The sequence below is a fragment of the Tamandua tetradactyla genome, chromosome 2 (genome assembly GCF_023851605.1).
Source record: "Tamandua tetradactyla isolate mTamTet1 chromosome 2, mTamTet1.pri, whole genome shotgun sequence".
NCBI lineage: Eukaryota > Metazoa > Chordata > Mammalia > Pilosa > Myrmecophagidae > Tamandua > Tamandua tetradactyla.
In genome coordinates this window covers 184,555,360-184,574,285 of record NC_135328.1, presented here as the reverse complement: position 1 = coordinate 184,574,285, position 18,926 = coordinate 184,555,360, and the positions used below count along the sequence as shown (strand labels likewise).

The following is an 18,926-nucleotide window of genomic DNA, read 5'->3' as shown; positions in this document are numbered from 1 at the left end:
AGGAAAACATCTATATAATGATTCAGTAATCATAACCATTTGTTAATTCTATTTTGTTTGTTTGTTTTTGTATTCTGTATGTTGGGGGTCACATTTCATTCTTTTTCCATGTGAGTACCCCATTATTGCAGCACCATTTGCTGAATTTTTGTTTGGTTTTTTTTTTTTATTGTTTGTTTGCTTGTTTGTTTTTTTTGGGAAAAAAACAAATTCCCAGCATGAGCTGGGACTCGAACCTGGATCTCTCACACAGCAGGCAAGACTTCTACCACTGAACTACCCTTGCACCCCCTGGTTAATTCTTAATTTCTCAGTGCAAGATCATGCCACTCTTCTGTTCAAAATTTGTCAGTGGCTTCCATTTTTCACTCATTAAAAGCCGAAGTCCTTACCTTAATTACAAGGCCCTCCAAATCTGGGCTTTCCCCCCTCCTTTTAGTATTATTCCATTTCTAGTCACCCAGCCCTCCTTGCTGTTCTTTAAGTATGTTTAGCCTCAGGGTCGTTGCTCTTGCTATTTACCTAAAACTCTTCTTCATCTGGCATGAGCTTGCAACTTCACTTCCTTCAAAACTTACCTCAAATATCTCCATTTAAGTGGGGCCTTCCTTGGCTACCCTATTTCAGATTGTAGCCCTGCCCTACTTCTTATCCTCTTTCACTGTGTTTTCTCCATAACACTTATCAGCATGTGACAAAAGAGAACATGAGCTCCATAAGGGCTGGTATTTCTGTTTTGTTCACTACTGCGCAACTAGAACATCGTACCAGGCATAGTAGGAGCTCAATCAACATGTTTTGGTTGAATGAATATTTAGATATTTGCCTAGAACAACGCCGGAGTATACACATAGGAAAAAAAGAGGGGAAAAAATGGAGTGAAGGAAACTGTTAAAGAGAAGTTGCACCAAATTTGGTCTGGGAAATAATTTTTTGCATGCTATCATTCATGACTTACTTCTGGGAAAAATTAGCATCCCTGAGAAGCAATTTTTAAGTAACTTAAATGGGATTAAGAGTAGTTCTATTCATCCATCCACCCAGAGGGCTGTCAGGCAAGAGACAAGAAATCAGATATATTTTTGGAGCGCGCCAACAAAAATTACCAGATCATTCTCTTTTTCTATATAAAGTCTCTTCCTTGAGTGAATTTTGGTCTTGCCCTCTTGAAACATGCTCATAACTAGATTGGGGGGAAAAAAGCTTTTAACAGGCCTCCAATACATCGTTTTACATACATTTATATTTTAAAACCAATTACCGCTAAGATATATTTAAGTCATACCCGTGTTAGTGAAATAAATTTAATTCTTTTGAAAAAATGAAAGAAGAAACCATATTTGGTAATGGTATATTTTATTTTTAATAAATTATTTTCTATTTGCAAGTATTTTTGAAAATACTCATGGTTCTGTTAACAAGCAAAAACTACATGCGTGTTTCCTTTCGAAGTAGCCAGAACCCTCGAAGAAGCCTTAGCAATTCCAAGATAGAAATGAACCCTAGACTGAGAGGAAAACGTTGAGACCTTCCGGAAATAAGCTCCTTCCGCCTTATGGGAAATGAAGTCTTGGGCGGTTGGACTACAGCCGGGGGGTACCCTGGGAAATCTGAGAGGCTAGATAAATACTTCCGCACACGAACGGGAACGATGCGGAGGTGTTCTTCGTTCCTTCTGTGCGGCGGGTGACCCTACAGTGCTTGAGGGATACTTGAAGGGCAAAGATCGGCTTGTTGGTTCATGGGAAGGAAGTACAATTTTAGGTAACCCTCACGCGCGGGGGCTTTCGGCTCAGAGAAAGTCGGGCAAGGCGAGAGCTGCTTTGCTGAGGGCCCCAGGTGTGGCAGTGTGTGTGTGTGTGTGTGTGTGTGTGTGTGTGTTTGTGAGACGGGATAGTTTGCCTTACTGGCCCCAGGTGTGGCGGTGTGTGTGTGTGTGTGTGTGTGTGTGACGGGATAGTTTGCCTGTTGCCTGAAGTGTGTACTACGTACGGAAGCCTTACCTTCGTGTTGAATTGTACTTCACCGTATTCAAGGACCCTTTTGCCTTGCAGACAGCAGTAAACGCCTTCAGTGTAGTGGAGAAGAGGACCAGTGTATCCAGGAAACTGCTGTATGATAGACGCGGTGTCATGCACTTTTAAAAGAGTCTGACATTTATTTCTCACAGTTACCCTGTGAGGTATCTTCATTCTTTTACAGAGAGGTGTGACGTTACTTGTTTCATATTACACAGCTAGGAAGTGGAGGAAATGGTATTCGAACTTAATTTCATTATTTTTACAAGACAGTACTCTGCCTAAAACAGTGAGTTGGTAGAATTGTTTTTTTCTGAGAAGTGAATGCTAAGTAACTAAATTTCAATTTGTGATCATTGCTTTTGCGAGTACTCTTGGTGTCTCTGCAGGGAAGACTAATTGAAGCCGTGGGTCCTTCTTGCACATTCCTGCCTGTCTTGGGTTCCAGCAGCCCTACTTAAAATCTACAGAAGACTAACCTAGGGCCACAAGAAATGGTGAGTTCATAAAATTGGGGTCCAATGTGAACATTCCTTCTCTGCCTTCCAGTTTTTCTTAGGAAAGAAGAAAGATTAATCCTGGGAAGAGACTCTCCAGACTTGGGACTTTTTACATTTTACAGGACAGGGACACAAATCAACTCTTGTCTTATTTATCTAAAGAAAGTAGAACTTCATCAGTGGTGTTACATCCAGGGATTATGAAGGATTTTGGAGGTGTCCCAAACATTTGAGGAGAAAAGAGAATTAATTGTAGAAGAATGGAGGGTGTGGGACCATGGTGAGGATTCATAGGAAAAGGAAACTTAACTGTAGGAGCTTGAGAATATGTTTAAGGTAAGGAAGAGTCAGGAGCTATTAGTGAAGACCTATTTTCCTAAACACACACTCATTCTCTCCCTCTTTCTCTGTCTCTCCGTCTCTCTCCATGTCTCTCGCTCTCTCTCGCTCTCTCTGCCTCTCTCTCCCTCTCTCTACCTCTCTCTGCCTCTCTCAGCCTCTCTCTGCCTCTCTCTGCCTCTCTCTCCTTCCCTCTCCCTTTCTCTCCCTTCCCCTCCCTCCCTCCCTCCCTCTCATTGGCTTTCCCAACCATTCACATTAATAGCAGTGCATTCCCTTCATTCCCCATTACTTTCATAATCACAAACTGGTAGTACCAGAAAGACTTTTGGGAATCTTCTAGTTCTGACTTCTTCATTTTAAGGAGGAATAAAACTAACCCTAGATGGTAATTGAGTGCTTTGAATCTCACAGCAGAAGTTAGCCCCGAAATCCAGTCTTTAATTCCCAAACCATGCCTGTTCATTTGGACCAAAGTTGCTTAGTAAGGTTTTTTTTGAAAAGCTATACCTTGAGAAAATGAACAATAACAGAAGTTCGTCCAAATATTCATTCATCAAATATTTGCTGAGTATCAATTGTGGATCAAACACTGTTCTGGTGCATGGTATACCACAATGAATAAAACAAAGTCTCTGCTCTTCGTGGAGGGAGATAAACAAAAACCAAATAAACAGAAGCGTTGTCTGTCACCTGGGTGATAAGTGCTTTGGAGAAAATAAAGCCAGAGTAAGGGAATACAAACTGATGATGACAGTGATGGTGGTATATGAAGTGGTCAAGAAAATAAGTGACTTGTAAGCAGAGATCTAAAGGAACTTAAGGAGTGAGTCATGCAGTTTCTGGGTATATCCTGGGGAAAAAAGTCCAGACAGAAGAAATGTATAGAGACCCTGAGTTATCAAGGAACATCAGGGAAGCTAAATGGCTGATCGGAGTGAGCAGTAAGAGAGAGACTGAAGGATTGAAATAAATGATGTTATAAGAGGTGGTGTCATAAGGGCTTTGTAGACCTTGGTTTAAAAATATATATTTATACAGTTGAAAAACTAATGCATTGTAAATAATTAGAACAAGTATGTAAAAGGATAAAAGTTACACACTATGCTGGTATCTTTAGAACCCTAAAAAATAATTATTATGATTATTTATATTTTGATATATGATGCTCCCATGATTGTTTATCTGTGTACATATGTATTTTTAACTTATTTTGAAATAATTTCAAAATTACATGACTGTTGCAAATGTAATACAAAACTTGTACAGAGAATTCCAGTATGCTCCCACCCAGATACCAAGATCCATCAACTCTTAACATATTGCTACAATTGCTGTATTCTTCTATCTGTCCATCTTTCCAGTACCCATTCATCCATTTTTTTCTAATAAATGATCCTTATACTTAATACTTCCATGTACATTTTCTAAGAACAAGGATATTCATTTATATAACTCACTTAAGTAGTTATCAAATTAAGGAAATTTAACATTGATATAAAGCTTACAGTCTCTCTCTCTCTGTTTTTTACAGTCTATATTTTACATAAGCTTTTCCATTCTAACCATTTTTAAATGTACAATTCAGTGAGATTAATTATTTTCTCTAAGTTGTACTAACTTAACCATCATGAATTGCCCCAAATTTTTCATTACCAGAAGAGAAACTCTGTATCCATTAAGTAACAACTCTATTTCCCACTATTCCCCTCTCTGGAAAACTCTGTTCTGCTTTCTGTCTCTGAATTTGCTTATTCTAGGTATTTAATATTAATGAGATCGTACAATATTTGTCTTTTTTTGTCTGCCTTATTTCACTCAACTTGATGTCTTCAAGGTTCATCCATGTTGTAGCATGTATCAGAACTTCATTCCTTTAACAGCTGAATAATCCATTATATAGTTATACCATATTTTGTTTATGCATTCATCTGTTGGTAGACGCCTGCATTGCATATGTCTTTAGGCTGTTGTGACTAATGCTGCTATAGATATTATAGCAGCATTAGTCACAATAGTGAATAAATATCTGTTCAAGTCCTTACTTTAAATTATTTTGGATTATACCAAGAAGTGAGATTGCTGAATCATAATCATAATTCTGTGTTCAATCAAACCAGTTTCCATAGTGGCTGTACCATTTTACAATCCCACCAACCGGGTATAAAAGTTCTAATTTCTCTGCATCCTTGCTGACACATTATTATTATTATTATGGTGTGGTGTGAAGTAACATCTCATTGTGTATTTCCCTGGTGACCAGTGATATTGAACATCTTTTTATATGTTCATTGGCCATTTTTGTGTTTTCTTTGGAGAAATGTCTTTTCAAGTCCTTGGCAGACTTTTTTGGGGGTTGTCTATCTTTTTGTTGTTGAGTTGTAGAAAGTTTTTATATATTCCAGATAGTAAACCCATAGCAAATATATGATTTACAACTATTTTCTCCCCATTCTGTAGTTTGTCTTTTCACTTGCTTAGTAATATCCTTTGATACACAAAAGTTTTAAATTTTGATGAAGTCCGTTTTATCTGTTTTTTCTTTTTTTGCTTGTGCTTTTGGTATCATATGTAAAAAATCATTGCCAGATTCAAGGACATGAAGATTTTCCCTTACCTTTCTTCTAGTAATTTTATTTTCTTAGCTCTTATGTTTAGGCTTTTTATCCAGTTTGACTCAATTTTTGTATGACGTGAAGTAGGGGTCCACTTTCATTCTTTTGCATGTGGATATCTAGTTTTCCCAACACCATTTGTTAAGAGCCTATTCTTTTCCATTTTTAGTGTACTTGACACCCTTAGTGGAAAATCAGTTGGCTATATAGGTCCATTTCTGGACCTTCATTTTATCTCATTGGTCTATATGTCTATCTTTATTCCAGTACCAGACTCTTTTGATTACCGTACTTTGTAGTAAGTTTTGAAATTGGGAAGAGTAAGACTTCCAACTTAGGTTTTTCAAGATGTTTTTACCTATCTGTGTACCCTCACCAAGCACGTGAATTTGAGGATCGGCTTTTCCATTTTTGCAGAAAAAAAAGGCATCTGTGATTTTGGGTTTGCTTTGAATCTGTTGGTTGCTTTGGGTCATATTGACACTTAACAATATTAAGTCTAACCATCCATACAGCATTATTTTTAATGGCTACTAGTTCTCTTCTCTTTGGCTAAATCACAATTTTTTTTAAAACTCCCTATTATTGTTGTTGGTGGTGTTTTCATATTATTATTATAAGCAATGATGTAAAAATATTACTTTTCATCGTTCCCTTCCCTTTTTTCTTTTAAAATAATAACTAAATTTTATTGAATGTTTACTATGAACCATATATTGTTCTGAATGCTTTATATGTATTATTTCACCCTCTTAAAAGTCCTATGAAAAAACAAACAAAAAAAATCCTATGATGTGGGTACTATTATTATCACCATTTTGCAAATAAGAAAACTGACATATCAAATAATTAAGTAACTTTTTCAGGGTCACAATAAAAGCTTTTATGTATCAAAACTTTTACGTATCAAAACTATTAAGTGGAGGAGATGAATTTAAACCCAGCTCTCTTGCTCCAGAGCCCAAGCTTTTTTTTTTTTTTTTTTCACATGGGCAGGCACCAGGAATCGAACCCGGGTCCTCTGGCATGGCAGGCAAGCGTTCTTGCCTGCTGAGCCACCGTGACCCACCCCAGAGCCCAAGCTTTTAATAAATATTTGTGTCTATCCATTTTTATTTCTTTAGGATAAATTTCTGGGAGAAAACAACCACTAGATCAGAAATTAATGATCAATTGTAAAAGATCAATAGGACAAATGCACACATCTACCCAAGAGCGCATCATTGTCCAAGATTCCTATGGTCATATATCAGAATCAGAAGTGGACATGCTAAAAAAGAAACGGACATGTTGATACTTCCAGAACGTAGACTCCCTGATTTGTTTGAAAGATTTTCCCTTCAATAGCCTTTTTTATAGTTGGTATATGAGTAATTATTTCTAGGTTGGTAAGATAGGGACACTTCTGCTGCCTCCGTCTTTTCATAGATCTGTAGCTTTTCCTAAGATCAGCTGAAAATGACCAATTCCCAGGTAAGACAGATTATCCATTCATTCATTCATTCAAATTCTACTTTGTTTTCCAATGGATTTGCAATTACTCATTATAATCTATATAATAGATCAGAATATAAACAGGAAAAATATTGATTGAAATAGAGATTCAGTAGAAAGTTAGAAAAGTAATATGTAGGCCATAGTTGATAACATTATTGAAATAAAAATTTGTAATTAATCTTGGCAGTCATAGAAAAAGAATACCCAATCAGTGAAATCATTGGTCTGGTCTGAGAGAATAAGTTATAATAGTTATAATAATTCCATAGATAAATATTTTCTGGCACTTGATATGAATGAATTTTTTTGATGAGTCCATATATAGGAGTTTTGTAATAAATGCAGTAGCCGTTTTCCTATAACGATTCCTTAGAGAATTTCTTGGTTTCAGCAGACTAAGGGAGCACAAAATAGTGTTCAGTGAACTTAATATTTTCTTTCCCTCTCGCTCCATGTATGTATTTCAGATATTTAAATATAATTTTCTTCTCACAGATGTTAATTATGAATCAAGTGCAAAGTAGTTATTAGCTATGCTATATAACTTACTGTAAACCCTGAACAATTAATATAATCAGAGGAATTACTCTGAATCCTGTCCATATCCCCCAGTGGGGGACACTACAAGTTGAAAGTAAATGTTCTGTTAGCAGGGATCAGTGACATTCCAGAACGTGGCTGTGGACTTCACCATGGAAGAGTGGCAGCTGCTTGATTGTGCTCAGAGGCAACTCTATTGTGATGTGATGCTGGAGAACCTGAGGAACCTAATCTCAGTGGGTAAGGACAACTTCCCTGTGTAACTTGGAGTGCACTAACAGTGCCCTTCCTTTAAGATTTGTGAAAGCTGTGAACATTCTGAAGCATTAATAAGTTTAGCCCTGAATTTCACTGGTCAAAGATTACCTGATGCCCTTTGGGTATCAGATAATTTGAATATGTTTGCACTTCTCAAGTGGAGGAGAAGGGTCTTAGTTGTTTCAAGGCCTATTTGTCAGCTGTTAAAAGCTTTGAGACCAAAGAGGCAGAACTGAGTTGTGAGGTAATTATTTGTCCCTATCACTGTGTTCCCAGTTCTATGTTGTTTCCCATGAACAGGATGTCCAGTTACTAAAACAAAAGTGATCTTCAGGGTAGAGCAAGGACAAGAGCCATGGATGGTGGAGGGAGAAAACCCATATTGGAGCTATCCAGGTGAGTGAGCGAAAACCAGGTAGATGGGAACCTTTGAAATTGAGATCCAATTGGTCTGTGAGGGATAGACACCTTTGAAATACTTTCCAGGGAGTACCTCTTAAAAGCCACAGACGTTTGGAAGTGACTGAGGTACACTTGACAAAACATCATCAGATCCCAAATGACGTCTTCACTTTTATTCTCCCAACTTAGGTCCTCTTTATTCAGATTTTGTGTGGGGTGATGTGTCTCTTCTGTACTCTATACCCTCACCCTGCCTGTTTTATATAGGTCTTTTCTGTGTTAATTCCTAAAAATCCTTATTCTTCTTCTGTCTTTAATATGATCACGGATCTTTTTCCATACAGCAAATTTGTATAATATAGTCAGATTGTGTGGATTTGAAGGAATAAAGAATGATGTAAGGGTCCAGAGGTGTTGCCCTAATAGAGGTTCTTCCCATTGGAAGGAAATCACAGAAATAGAGAATTGTCTTCTTCCCCATTTCCCCCATTTGTTATATCAGTGCACTTAGCATTTGTAGGGTTTTGACCCTAGCAGTGATGGTGTTGTATTGGACACTTTAGTTTTCTGGTCTGCTCAAGCAAATACCATGAAATGAATCTAGTTAAACAATGGGAATTTAATAGTTCATGGTTTTGAGACCTGGAAAATGTCCAAATCAAGGCACCCTCAAGGCAAAGCTTTCTCCCTGAAGACTGCTATTCTGAGGCTGGCTTCCAGTAGTTTTTGGTCTTAGGTTGTCATATGGCAAGGCACATGGTAGCCTCTTCTGACCTCTCCCTTCTCTTCCACGTTCCGTTGATTTTAGCTTTTGGCTACTCCCTCTGTGACTTTCTCTCTCTGTCTGAATTTCATTCTCCTTATAAGGAATTCTAATAATAGGATTAAAACCATCCTGATTGGACTGGGCCATACCTTAAATGAAGTAACCTTATCAAAAGGTCCTACTTACAATGGGTTCACACCCACAGGAATGGATTAGATTTAAGAACTTGTTTTTCTGGAGTACTTTTAGCTTCAAACCACCACAGACATGATGTAGTGTCATGGAAACAGTAGTCAAAATTAAGCTTACCCACAAAGTATACAAAGGCAGAGGCCAGTAAGGACTAGAATTCTTGTGTTTCAGGTCTCCAGGATTAATGGAAGTTATAAATGTGGAAACCAGAGTGTGAATTTTGAAGATCTGGTATCAGGGGCAAAACAGGGCTCTGGGCCTTTTGTATCTGGCAGATTAAAAGAGATTATGAAAAGCTGGATTAGTTGTTAGGATAAATTCATATCCAGGAACCTTGCTAGAATAAATTGATAGAGGCAAATGGAATCTGCTTCTGGCCTCTTTTAAATGTCCCACTGGACGGCTGAATTTCCTGGGTATATGTATGCATTAGAGAATGGATCCTAGCTGAAAGAGGAGTTGAAGAACTATCTACAAATAGTCAACTGTGGTTGGGATGGGGTCAGAAGTAGAGGATGTAGGAATGTTTCTTTAGATAAAGGGGAGTTGATGGTTTGATGATTTACTCGGTAGTTGTGTACAGTATCAGGAAGAGGGGAAAGAGGAGACTAGGAATATACTAATGGGACAATTTAATTTTTTTTTTCAATTTAGTTTTTAGATGTTGTAGACTTTGGTTCTGATTGAACTTCTCCAATCAGTCCACCTACTCTCATTTCCCCATAACACCTTTATTTCCTTGTTTCCCTGATTACTCATTCATTTTTCTGAGACAGGTCTTCCCATTCTCAGAGTTCACCTGCATCCTTGTTGATAGTCCTTTTTAACTTCCTTTGTCTTCATTATAACTTTACTTTGTGCTTGTTTCACCATCTTTCATGGATTGAAAAGTTATAATCGTAAACAGAAGTTAATTGTTCTTAATATTGTCTGCTTTCCGGAAGTCTCCATTTCAGCAGTTTTTTCTTAGAAACCCAAGGGCAAGGAAAATACAGGCTATTTTGTTTTCCAAATGGGAAACTAGACCTGAAACCAGAGACTTCTTGAAATTTCTTTCTATAGTATGATATTGGAGAGAATAACTGAGAATATTTCATTTTACTCCTTTTTAGAAGTTGTCTGCTTACTTGATGATGAGCTAGAGAGACAATGGGGAAGCACAGATAATTTTTTGGACCCAGATGTGTTCACTTTCAAGGAAACACTGACTAAGGAGAAAGTTCAAAATTACAATCTGAATATAAACCTTATTTCTTCAAGAAAAAAACAACATGAATGTGAATCAAATGGAAAGAGTTTGGAACCAAATTTAGACTTATTCAGTTATAATAAAAGTTATACTAATGAAAATCCTTACGAATGCAGTGACTGCGGGAAAGCCTTCAAAAAGAAATGTTATCTGATTAGACATGAAAAACAACATCCAAGGATATGCACCTTTGAGTGCAATGGATTTGAGAAAGCCTATAGCAGAACGGCACACCTTGTAAGTCATCAGAAAATTCATAATGGAGAGAGATCCTTCGTGTGCAATGATTGTGGGAAAGCTTATAGCAGGAAGGCACACCTTGTAACTCATCAGAAAATTCATAATGGAGAAAAACTCTTCGTGTGCAGTGATTGTGGGAAAGCTTTTATGCATAAAGCACAACTTGTGGTCCATAGGAGACTTCACACTGGAGAGAAACCTTATAAATGCAGTCAGTGTGGGAAGACATTCACTTGGCACTCCTCCTTTACTCAGCATGTAAAGTCTCATTCACTTGAGAACTTATTTGAATGTAAGGAATGTGGGAAAACCTTCAAGTATAGTTCATCCCTTTATAAACATTCTAGATGTCATACAGGGGAGAAACCATATAGATGTAGAAAATGTGGCAAAGCTTTTGCAAATTCATCGGTGCTTGTTATGCATCAGAGAATTCACACAGGTGAGAAACCCCATGGATGTACTGAATGTGGCAAAGCCTTCATCAAGAAGTCTCACCTCATTAAACATTGCTTAATTCATACGGCAGAGCATCAGCATAAATGTAACATATGTGGAAAATTTTTTCACCGGAAGCCAAACCTCATTTTTCATCAAAGAAGTCATAAAAAAGATGAAGTCTTATGAATGTGGGAAAACTTAAAATTAGCCTTTTAAGCAAGAGAGAACTAATTGGTAGAACACTATTTGAATATGGAAAAGCATGATACTACTGATTTTATTTAAAAGATTACAAAAATAATTGAGTTATAAATGACAGTTTTACTGTTGAGTATAAAAATGGAATGATCCAGGCATCAGAGCAACAATTACATCTATACATTGCCCCAATTTTTTATTTTTACACAAATGCCTGAATTTCTTCCAAAATTTGTGTACCATAAGTATATAAATTTATACACATTGTACAAAATTATATCTACTAAAAGTCTTTGTGGTAAACACTCATCTCTTCAAATCCTAAAAAAAAAAATCACTATTTCCAAATTTTTGACACGCAGTATTCTAGTGTATATATTTAGCTACATGTAAAGCTTTCTGTTATTGACTTCATTCTTTTCTTTACCAGGATAACCTTAACAACAGAATGTGATTATGATTTGGCAAAAAGAAAGCCAAAACTATTTACACTCAGTTCAAAATGAACATGATCTTGGATCTCCAGAAACCTAGTTTTCTTTTGAAATCTGTGCTTTTGTGTAGTTGTCAAAACATGTCTGAAATAGCCACACATAATGTAGACAATATCCTTTTGCTTTTCACATCCACCTTCCTTCTAGATTATGTTATACCTTGAGATATTTTTACTTTTACTTTTTTTCATTTTTAACAGCATTCAGAAATGTCACTTTAGGTGGGGGGAAAGAAGAGGGAGTTTTTGTTTAATGGGTGCAGTTTTCCCTTCAAGGTAAAAAAGTTGGGGTGATGGATATTGGTGATTGTAGTGCAATATTGTGAATTGTACACTTGAAAGTGATTACAATGGGAAATTTTGAGTTGTATAATATTACTACAATAAAAAGTTTAGAAGAAAATGCCACTTTTTTCTTTGTTTAAGGTATCTATATTCAGATATTAGATTTTTTCTAATATAAAAGGATAATTTTATATTTATATAATACTTCTTCATTAAATGAATAAATAAACATATACCAGAAATTTGATCAAGAAAATACCACCTGAAATCCCAGGTTCCTGGAGAAAACACCATTAACATTTTAGTGTCCCATTGTCATGCATCTCTTTATCTCTCTGTATGAAATAAGATTTTACATAAGTTAATGCTAGTAAGGCAGTAAACATGTTTAATCACTATGAAAGTTATTTGCTGTTAGACAGAGATAGGACTAATATAGTTGCTATTAAGGCAATAAACATCTAATCTGTATGAAAGTTATTCTTTGCTGTTAGAGATAGGACTAATATAGTTTGATGATTTTTTTAATGATGGCTTTCACAGCACAGCAGTAGTAAAAAAGTATCTTTAAGGGTGACTTTCTTTTGAGTCAGCATTCTCTGTCTTGGCCAATTTTTAATCAAGAGGGAAGAGGAGGTAGTTTTTATTCTTCCTCTTAAAGAAAGATCTAAAAATCTGTACTTTTCAAAAGCAGAGACTTTTCATGTTGGTATTTTAAATCCAGATATAAGCTGCATATGAGAGTTTTAAAGTAGAACCATACAGAAAGACGGAATGGAACAAGATCCATTAAGCAAATAATAGGAAGATGACATAGCAATATTAATTGTAGATCAGGGTGCAGCAAGCTTTTTCTGTAAAGGGTTAGACAATATTTTAGGTTTTGCAGGCCAGATATTTGGTAAATGATTTGTGTATGAAGATGTTTATAACTCTTATTTATACTTGCAAAGATTACTGCAGTGGGAGCTTGGTTGTGTTTTTTGTTTGTTTGTTTTTTTGTATATAGGATCATGTCAGCTACAAATAGAACTTTATTTCCATCACAATTTGGATTTTTGAAATTTCTCTTTCTTGCCGAATTGCTCTGGCTAAAACTTCCAGTACAATATTGAACAATAGTAATGACAGGTTTAGAGGTAAAGCTTTCAGTCTTTCACCACTAAGTAGGATGTTGGCTGTGGCCTATTCATATGTGCCCTTTATCATGTTGAGGAAGTTTCCTTCTGTTCCTAGTGTTCTAAGTCTTTTTGTCAAAAAGGATACTGGATTTTGTCAAATGCCTTTTCTGCTTCAATTGATATGATTGTGTTTTTTTTCCCCTTAATGTTGTTACGTTGGTTGATTGTTTTATGTTGAACCACCCTTGCACAATGGGGACAAATCCCATTTGATCACAGCATATTTTTTTACTATGCTGTTGGATTTAGTTTGCTAGTATTTTGTTGGGGATTTTTGCATCTATAATCATAAGAGATATTGGTTTGTAGTACCTTTTGGTATCTTATCTGGCTTTGGTATGAGGATGATGCTGACTTACAGAATGAATTAGAAATTGTGTCCTATTCTTTAATTTTTTTGGAAGTGTTTTAGTAAAATCAGAGTTAAGTCTTCTTGGAATGTTTGGTAGAATTTTCCTTTGAAGCCATCTGGCCTTGGGCTTTCCTTTGTTGAAGGGTTTTTGATTACTGATTGAATCTCTTTACTAGTAATTGGTTTGTTGAGATCTTCTATTTCTTCTTGAGTCAGTGTAAGTAGCTTGTGTATTTCTAAGAATTTTTCCATTTCATCTAGGTTATCTAATTAATTGGTGTACAATTGTTCATAGTCTCCTCTTATAGTCCATTTTTACTTCAGTGGGGTCAGCAATAAAGTCCAGCTTTTCATTTCTCATTTTTATTATTTGTATCCTTTCTCTTTTTTTCTTTGTAGGTCTAGCTGAAGGTTTGCCAATTTTATTGATCTTTTCAAAGAACCAATTTTTGGTTTTGTTGATTCTCTTTTTTCTCTCTCTATTTCATTTATCTCTGCTCTAATCTTTATTTCCTTTCCTTCTGCTCACTTTGGGTTTAGTTTGCTCTTCTTTTTCTAGTTCTTCCAGTTTGAGGTTAGGTCTCTGATTTAAAATCTTTCTCCTTTTTTAACATAAGCATTTGGAGCTATAAATTTCCCTCTCAGCACTGCATTTGCTGCATACTATAAGTTGAGTATGTGTATTTTTCGTTTTCATTCACTTTAAGATAGTTCCTAATTTCCCTTGTGATTTCCTATTTAACACTTGGTTGTTTAAGAGTATGCTATTTAATTGCCACATATTTGTGAATTTTCCATTTATCCATCTATTATTGATTTCTGGCTTCATTCTATTATGGTTGGAGAAGATACATTGTATGATTTCAATATTTTTTACTCAATTGAGGCTTGTTTTGTGATAAGATATGTTCTATCCTGGATAATGATCCAAATGCACTCAAGAAGAATGTGTATTCTGTTATTGTTGGGTGAAGAGTTAAAAAATGTTGGTTAGGTCTGCTGGATTGCAGTGTCATTGAAGTCTTGTATTTCCTTGTTATCTTCTGACTGATGGTCTGTCCATTATTGAAAATGGTGTATTAAAGTTTGCTACTATTAATGTAAAGCTGTCGATTTCTCCCTTCAAGTCTGTCAGTATTTGTTTCACATATTTTGAGACCCTGCTGTTAGGTACATATATATTTATAATTTTTACATCTTCATGTTGGATTGTCCCGTTTATCACTGTATAAAGACCATCTTTGTCCCTCGTAACTGTGTTTTACCAATGTATACTTTATCTGATATTAGTATAGGCCTTCCAGCTCTCTTTTGGTTACTCCTTGCATGGTGTATATTTTTCCATCCTTTTACTTTCAGCCTACTTGTCTTTGAATTTGAGGTGAGTTTCTTGTAGACAGCATATAGTTCGGTCATGCTTTATTATTCATTCTGTCAGTGTCTGCCTTTTGACTGAAGAGTTTAATTCCATTACATTTCAAGTCATTACTGATAATGCAGGACTTGCTTCTGCCATTTTTCTATTTAACCTTTATATGTCTTATACCATTTTTGCCCCTCAAATTCTGTTAATGCCCACTTTTATATTTACTTGATTTTTGTGTTGTACCATATTGGGTGACTTCTCTTTTCTATTTGAATATATTTTTAATCTTTTTTCCTTGTGGTTACCATGGGGTTAAAAATTTATCATGCTAAATATATAACAATCATATTTGGTTTTATACCAACTTAACTTTAATAGCATATGCATATACTTTTCCTATACCCATCAGCCCTCCACAATTTTTTTGTACTTACTACATATGCCATTGTATATTTTATGTTCAAAACCATAGATTTATCATTACTTTTTATATATTTGAATTTTAGCAACTATAGGAAATAAGTAGAATACCATACCAAACAATATACTACAATAATACTGGCATTTATAATTACCTAAATGGTCACGTTTATCACAGGTCTTTATTTTTTTATGCCACTTTGAACCACTGTTTTTGGTCCTTTCTTTTTAGTCTGAAGAACTCCCTTAAGCATCGCTTGTAGGGCAGGTCTAGTGGTCATGTCAGCTTTTGTTTATCTGGGAATGTCTTAATCTCATCCTCATTTTTTAAGATGGTCTCACTGGATATAAAATTTTTGGTTGGTGGTAGTTTTCTTTCAGCACTTTAAGTATTTCAACACACTTTCTTCTTGCCTCTATGGTTTCTGATGACAAATTGCACTCAGTCTGATTGGGATTCCCTTGTACAATACACAATGCTTTTCTCTTGCAGCTTCCAGAACTTCCTTCTTGTTCTTTACATTTGGTAGTGTGATCAATATATGATGGGGTGTATTTTTCTTCATGTTTATCCTGTTTGGTGTTCTCTGGGTTTCTTGGATGTACCTAAGTTTTCTGTCATTTCTTCCTTGAATATTTCTTCTGTCTCTTTCCCTCTTTCTTCTCCTTCTGGGACACCCACAATGTATTTAATGGTATGCATGATGGTATTTCAGATATGGTAGTTTTCAATTCCAGTAGATCTGTTTGGTTCCTTTTTAAAATTTATATCCCTTTACTAAGATTCTCATATTGCTCATTCATTATTTTCCTGGTACCCTTTAGTTCTTTTTTATTATTATTATTAATTTTTTAATTAAAAAAAGCAAACATTCTTAACTTATGATCATTCCATTCTACAAATATAATCAGTAATTCATAATATCATTACATAGTTGCATATTCAGTATCATGATCATTTCTTAGATTTGCATTAATCCAGAAAAAGAAATGAAAAGACAACAAAAAATTCATACATACCATACCTGCCAACCCTCCCCTTCATTGATCACTAGCATTTCAATCTAAATTTATTTTAACATTTGTTCCCCCTATTATTTATTTTTATTCCATATGTTTTATTCATCTGTTGATAAGGTAGATAAAAGGAGCACCAGATACAAGGTTTTCACAATCACACAGTCACAATCACACATAATGATATAGCTTATGAAAGCTATATCATTATACGATCATAAAGAAACATGGCTACTGGAACACAGCTCTACATTTTCAGGCAGTTCCCTCCAGCCTCTCCATTACATCTTGAATAACAAGGTGATATCTACTTAATGCGTAAGAATAACCTCCAGGATAACCTCTCGACTTTGTTTGGAATCTATCAGCCATTGACACTTTATTTTGTCTCATTTCGCTCTTCCCCCTTTTGGTCGAGAAGTTTTTCTGAATCCCTTGATGCTGAGTCTCAGCTCATTCTAGGATTTTTGTCCCACGTTGCCAGGAAGGTCCACACCCCTGGCAGTCATGTCTCACGTAGATGGGGGAGGGCAGTGAGTTTGCTTGTTGTGTTGGCTGGAGAGAGAGGCCACATCTGAGCAACAAAAGAGGTTCTCCTGGGGGCAACTCTTAGGCCTAATTTTAAGTAGGCTTGACCTATCGTTTGTGGGGTTAAGTTTCATATGAACAAACCCCAAGACTGGGGGCTCAGCCTATTGCTTTGGTTGTCCCCACTGCTTGTGAGACTATCAAAAATTCACCTTGGGGAAGTTGAGTTTTCCCCTTTTCTCACCATTCCCCAAAGAGGACTTTGCAAATACTTTTTTATTCACTGTTTAAATCACTCTGGGATTTATTGGGGCATCATTCTCGACAAACCAACAAAATCTCATGCCCTACTCAAGGTTCCATGTATTTATGGTGTTCATTTAAGCTGTTCACATAAGTTATATTAGGAAATACACTAGTCAAAATATAAATTTTGTACCAAATAAACATTTTTTGCTTTAGTCTCACACATAAGACCCTTTAGTTCTTTCTCTGTATTTTCTATCATCACCTTGGGCTTTTTAAAGATCTTTTAAAAAAGGTTTTGTTTGGTATGTCCACATTCTGGTCTTCTTCATTGGTATTTTCTGGATTTTTATCCTCTTCCTTTGGATGGGTCATCATTTCCTGTTTTGCTGTCTTGTATTCTTTTGTGGCACACTGTCCATTTTAATATTTTAAAATGTTAACTCTGGGAATTATTCCCTGAAATGTCTATTTCTTGATTTTGTAATCAGCTGGTGATAAAATAGATTTTCTCAAGCTTCAGCTCTCCTAAAGGCAAGGTCTGCCCAAGACAAATACATTGTGCAGGGTCCTCCCTGTTTTTTCTGGGTCTATCTTGTCCTGGGCTTGTGCTTATTATTTGTTTTGGAGTTCCCTTGTTTACAAGAGTTTGAATGTCCCCCTCTGTTTTCAAGGAGTCAGATCTCCTTCTCCCAGGTGTTTAAACAGGCAGGACTTTGCCCCAGACTGTCTGCCTCTATGGTTTCTTATACTCCTTCTGTTGTCACAAGCTGCTATCAGCTGGAGAGCAAATTTTGATTGGGGGTGGGTATACGGAGAGGAATTTCCAAAGTCAGTCTTTCCTGGCCAAAACAGGGTCAGGGGCCCATGAAAGGGGCACAGACTGGCTCCAAAGTGCTCTGAGGGAGGAGATCAGGAGGGTTGCTAAGTGCTTCTTCCATGGCTCCCCAAAGCTGAGCTTTCTTGGTCTGCCTAGCAAATGTAGCCCTTCAACTATTCCCTGCAGCCCTGAGGTACCACAGTGTCTTTAAGTCTCCTCTGTCATGGCCTTTGTCCTGGGTGGATTAGAACCAGGCCCCCAGTGATATGAAGTCACTAATCAATACCAGGATCAATAATTGGCTGTTCCCATCCCCAGTCTTAGGGGAGAGAATTTTTATGTCCCCTTCTGTCACCAGCGAGCTAGCCAGGGACTGGACCCCACAGCAACCTGTGGTGAGAGTCGGCATGGGTGCCAGTAACCGGCTATGCGGAGCATCACTTTATTGCACTTTACTGTAATTAATCAGCCTCTTCCTCTTGCTCTTTCAGGGTGCTCCACAGTATTCTGGACTTTGGAATTTCAAAATAGTTGTCTCAGTTCCTTCCTGTTTAATAGTTTTGGTGGAAGGACTGAGTCCTCAAGTTCCCTACACTGCCATCTCCCCACAATCCCTTGAACCAGAGACTTTGTTACCTAATCTCCGAAATATCGTATCATTTTGGCATAATCTGATGGTTAGAAAAGAGTCAGTAGGTTCAGCCCACACACAAGGGAAGGGGATTATGCAAGGGCTTAAATACCAGGAGAAAGGGATCACTGAGGACCATTTCACACCCAATATTACACTCTTTGGTGCAGAAGAGAAAAAATAGCATGACAAATTGTTCATTGGCGCTTCTGGAAGTGACACACATTACTTCTGTTCATATTTTGTGGCCAATCAAGTCATATGGTCGCTCCTAACATCCAAGGGTTGGAAAAGTGAAATCCCACCATGTGCTAGGAAGAAGAGGGAACCCA

At 36.5% G+C, this 18,926-nt stretch overlaps 1 protein-coding gene across 8 annotated transcripts; it reads left to right on the top strand.

Annotated features, from left to right (window-relative positions):
* The first annotated feature begins 1,596 nt into the window (after positions 1-1,596).
* Positions 1,597-12,151, top strand: LOC143674413 (uncharacterized). 8 transcript variants are annotated; one of them, XM_077150106.1, is made up of 5 exons: positions 1,597-1,764; positions 2,408-2,515; positions 7,620-7,749; positions 8,068-8,163; positions 10,240-12,151. In XM_077150106.1, exons 2-5 carry the CDS (start codon positions 2,513-2,515, stop codon positions 11,241-11,243), a joined length of 1,233 nt encoding a protein of 410 aa, XP_077006221.1. In that variant the 5' UTR covers positions 1,597-1,764; positions 2,408-2,512; the 3' UTR covers positions 11,244-12,151. The 8 variants fall into 8 exon arrangements, with proteins under 8 accessions (XP_077006221.1, XP_077006219.1, XP_077006218.1 ...); XM_077150104.1 differs by having other exon boundaries at positions 2,203-2,515; XM_077150103.1 differs by having other exon boundaries at positions 2,171-2,515.
* Positions 12,152-18,926: the final 6,775 nt, after the last annotated feature.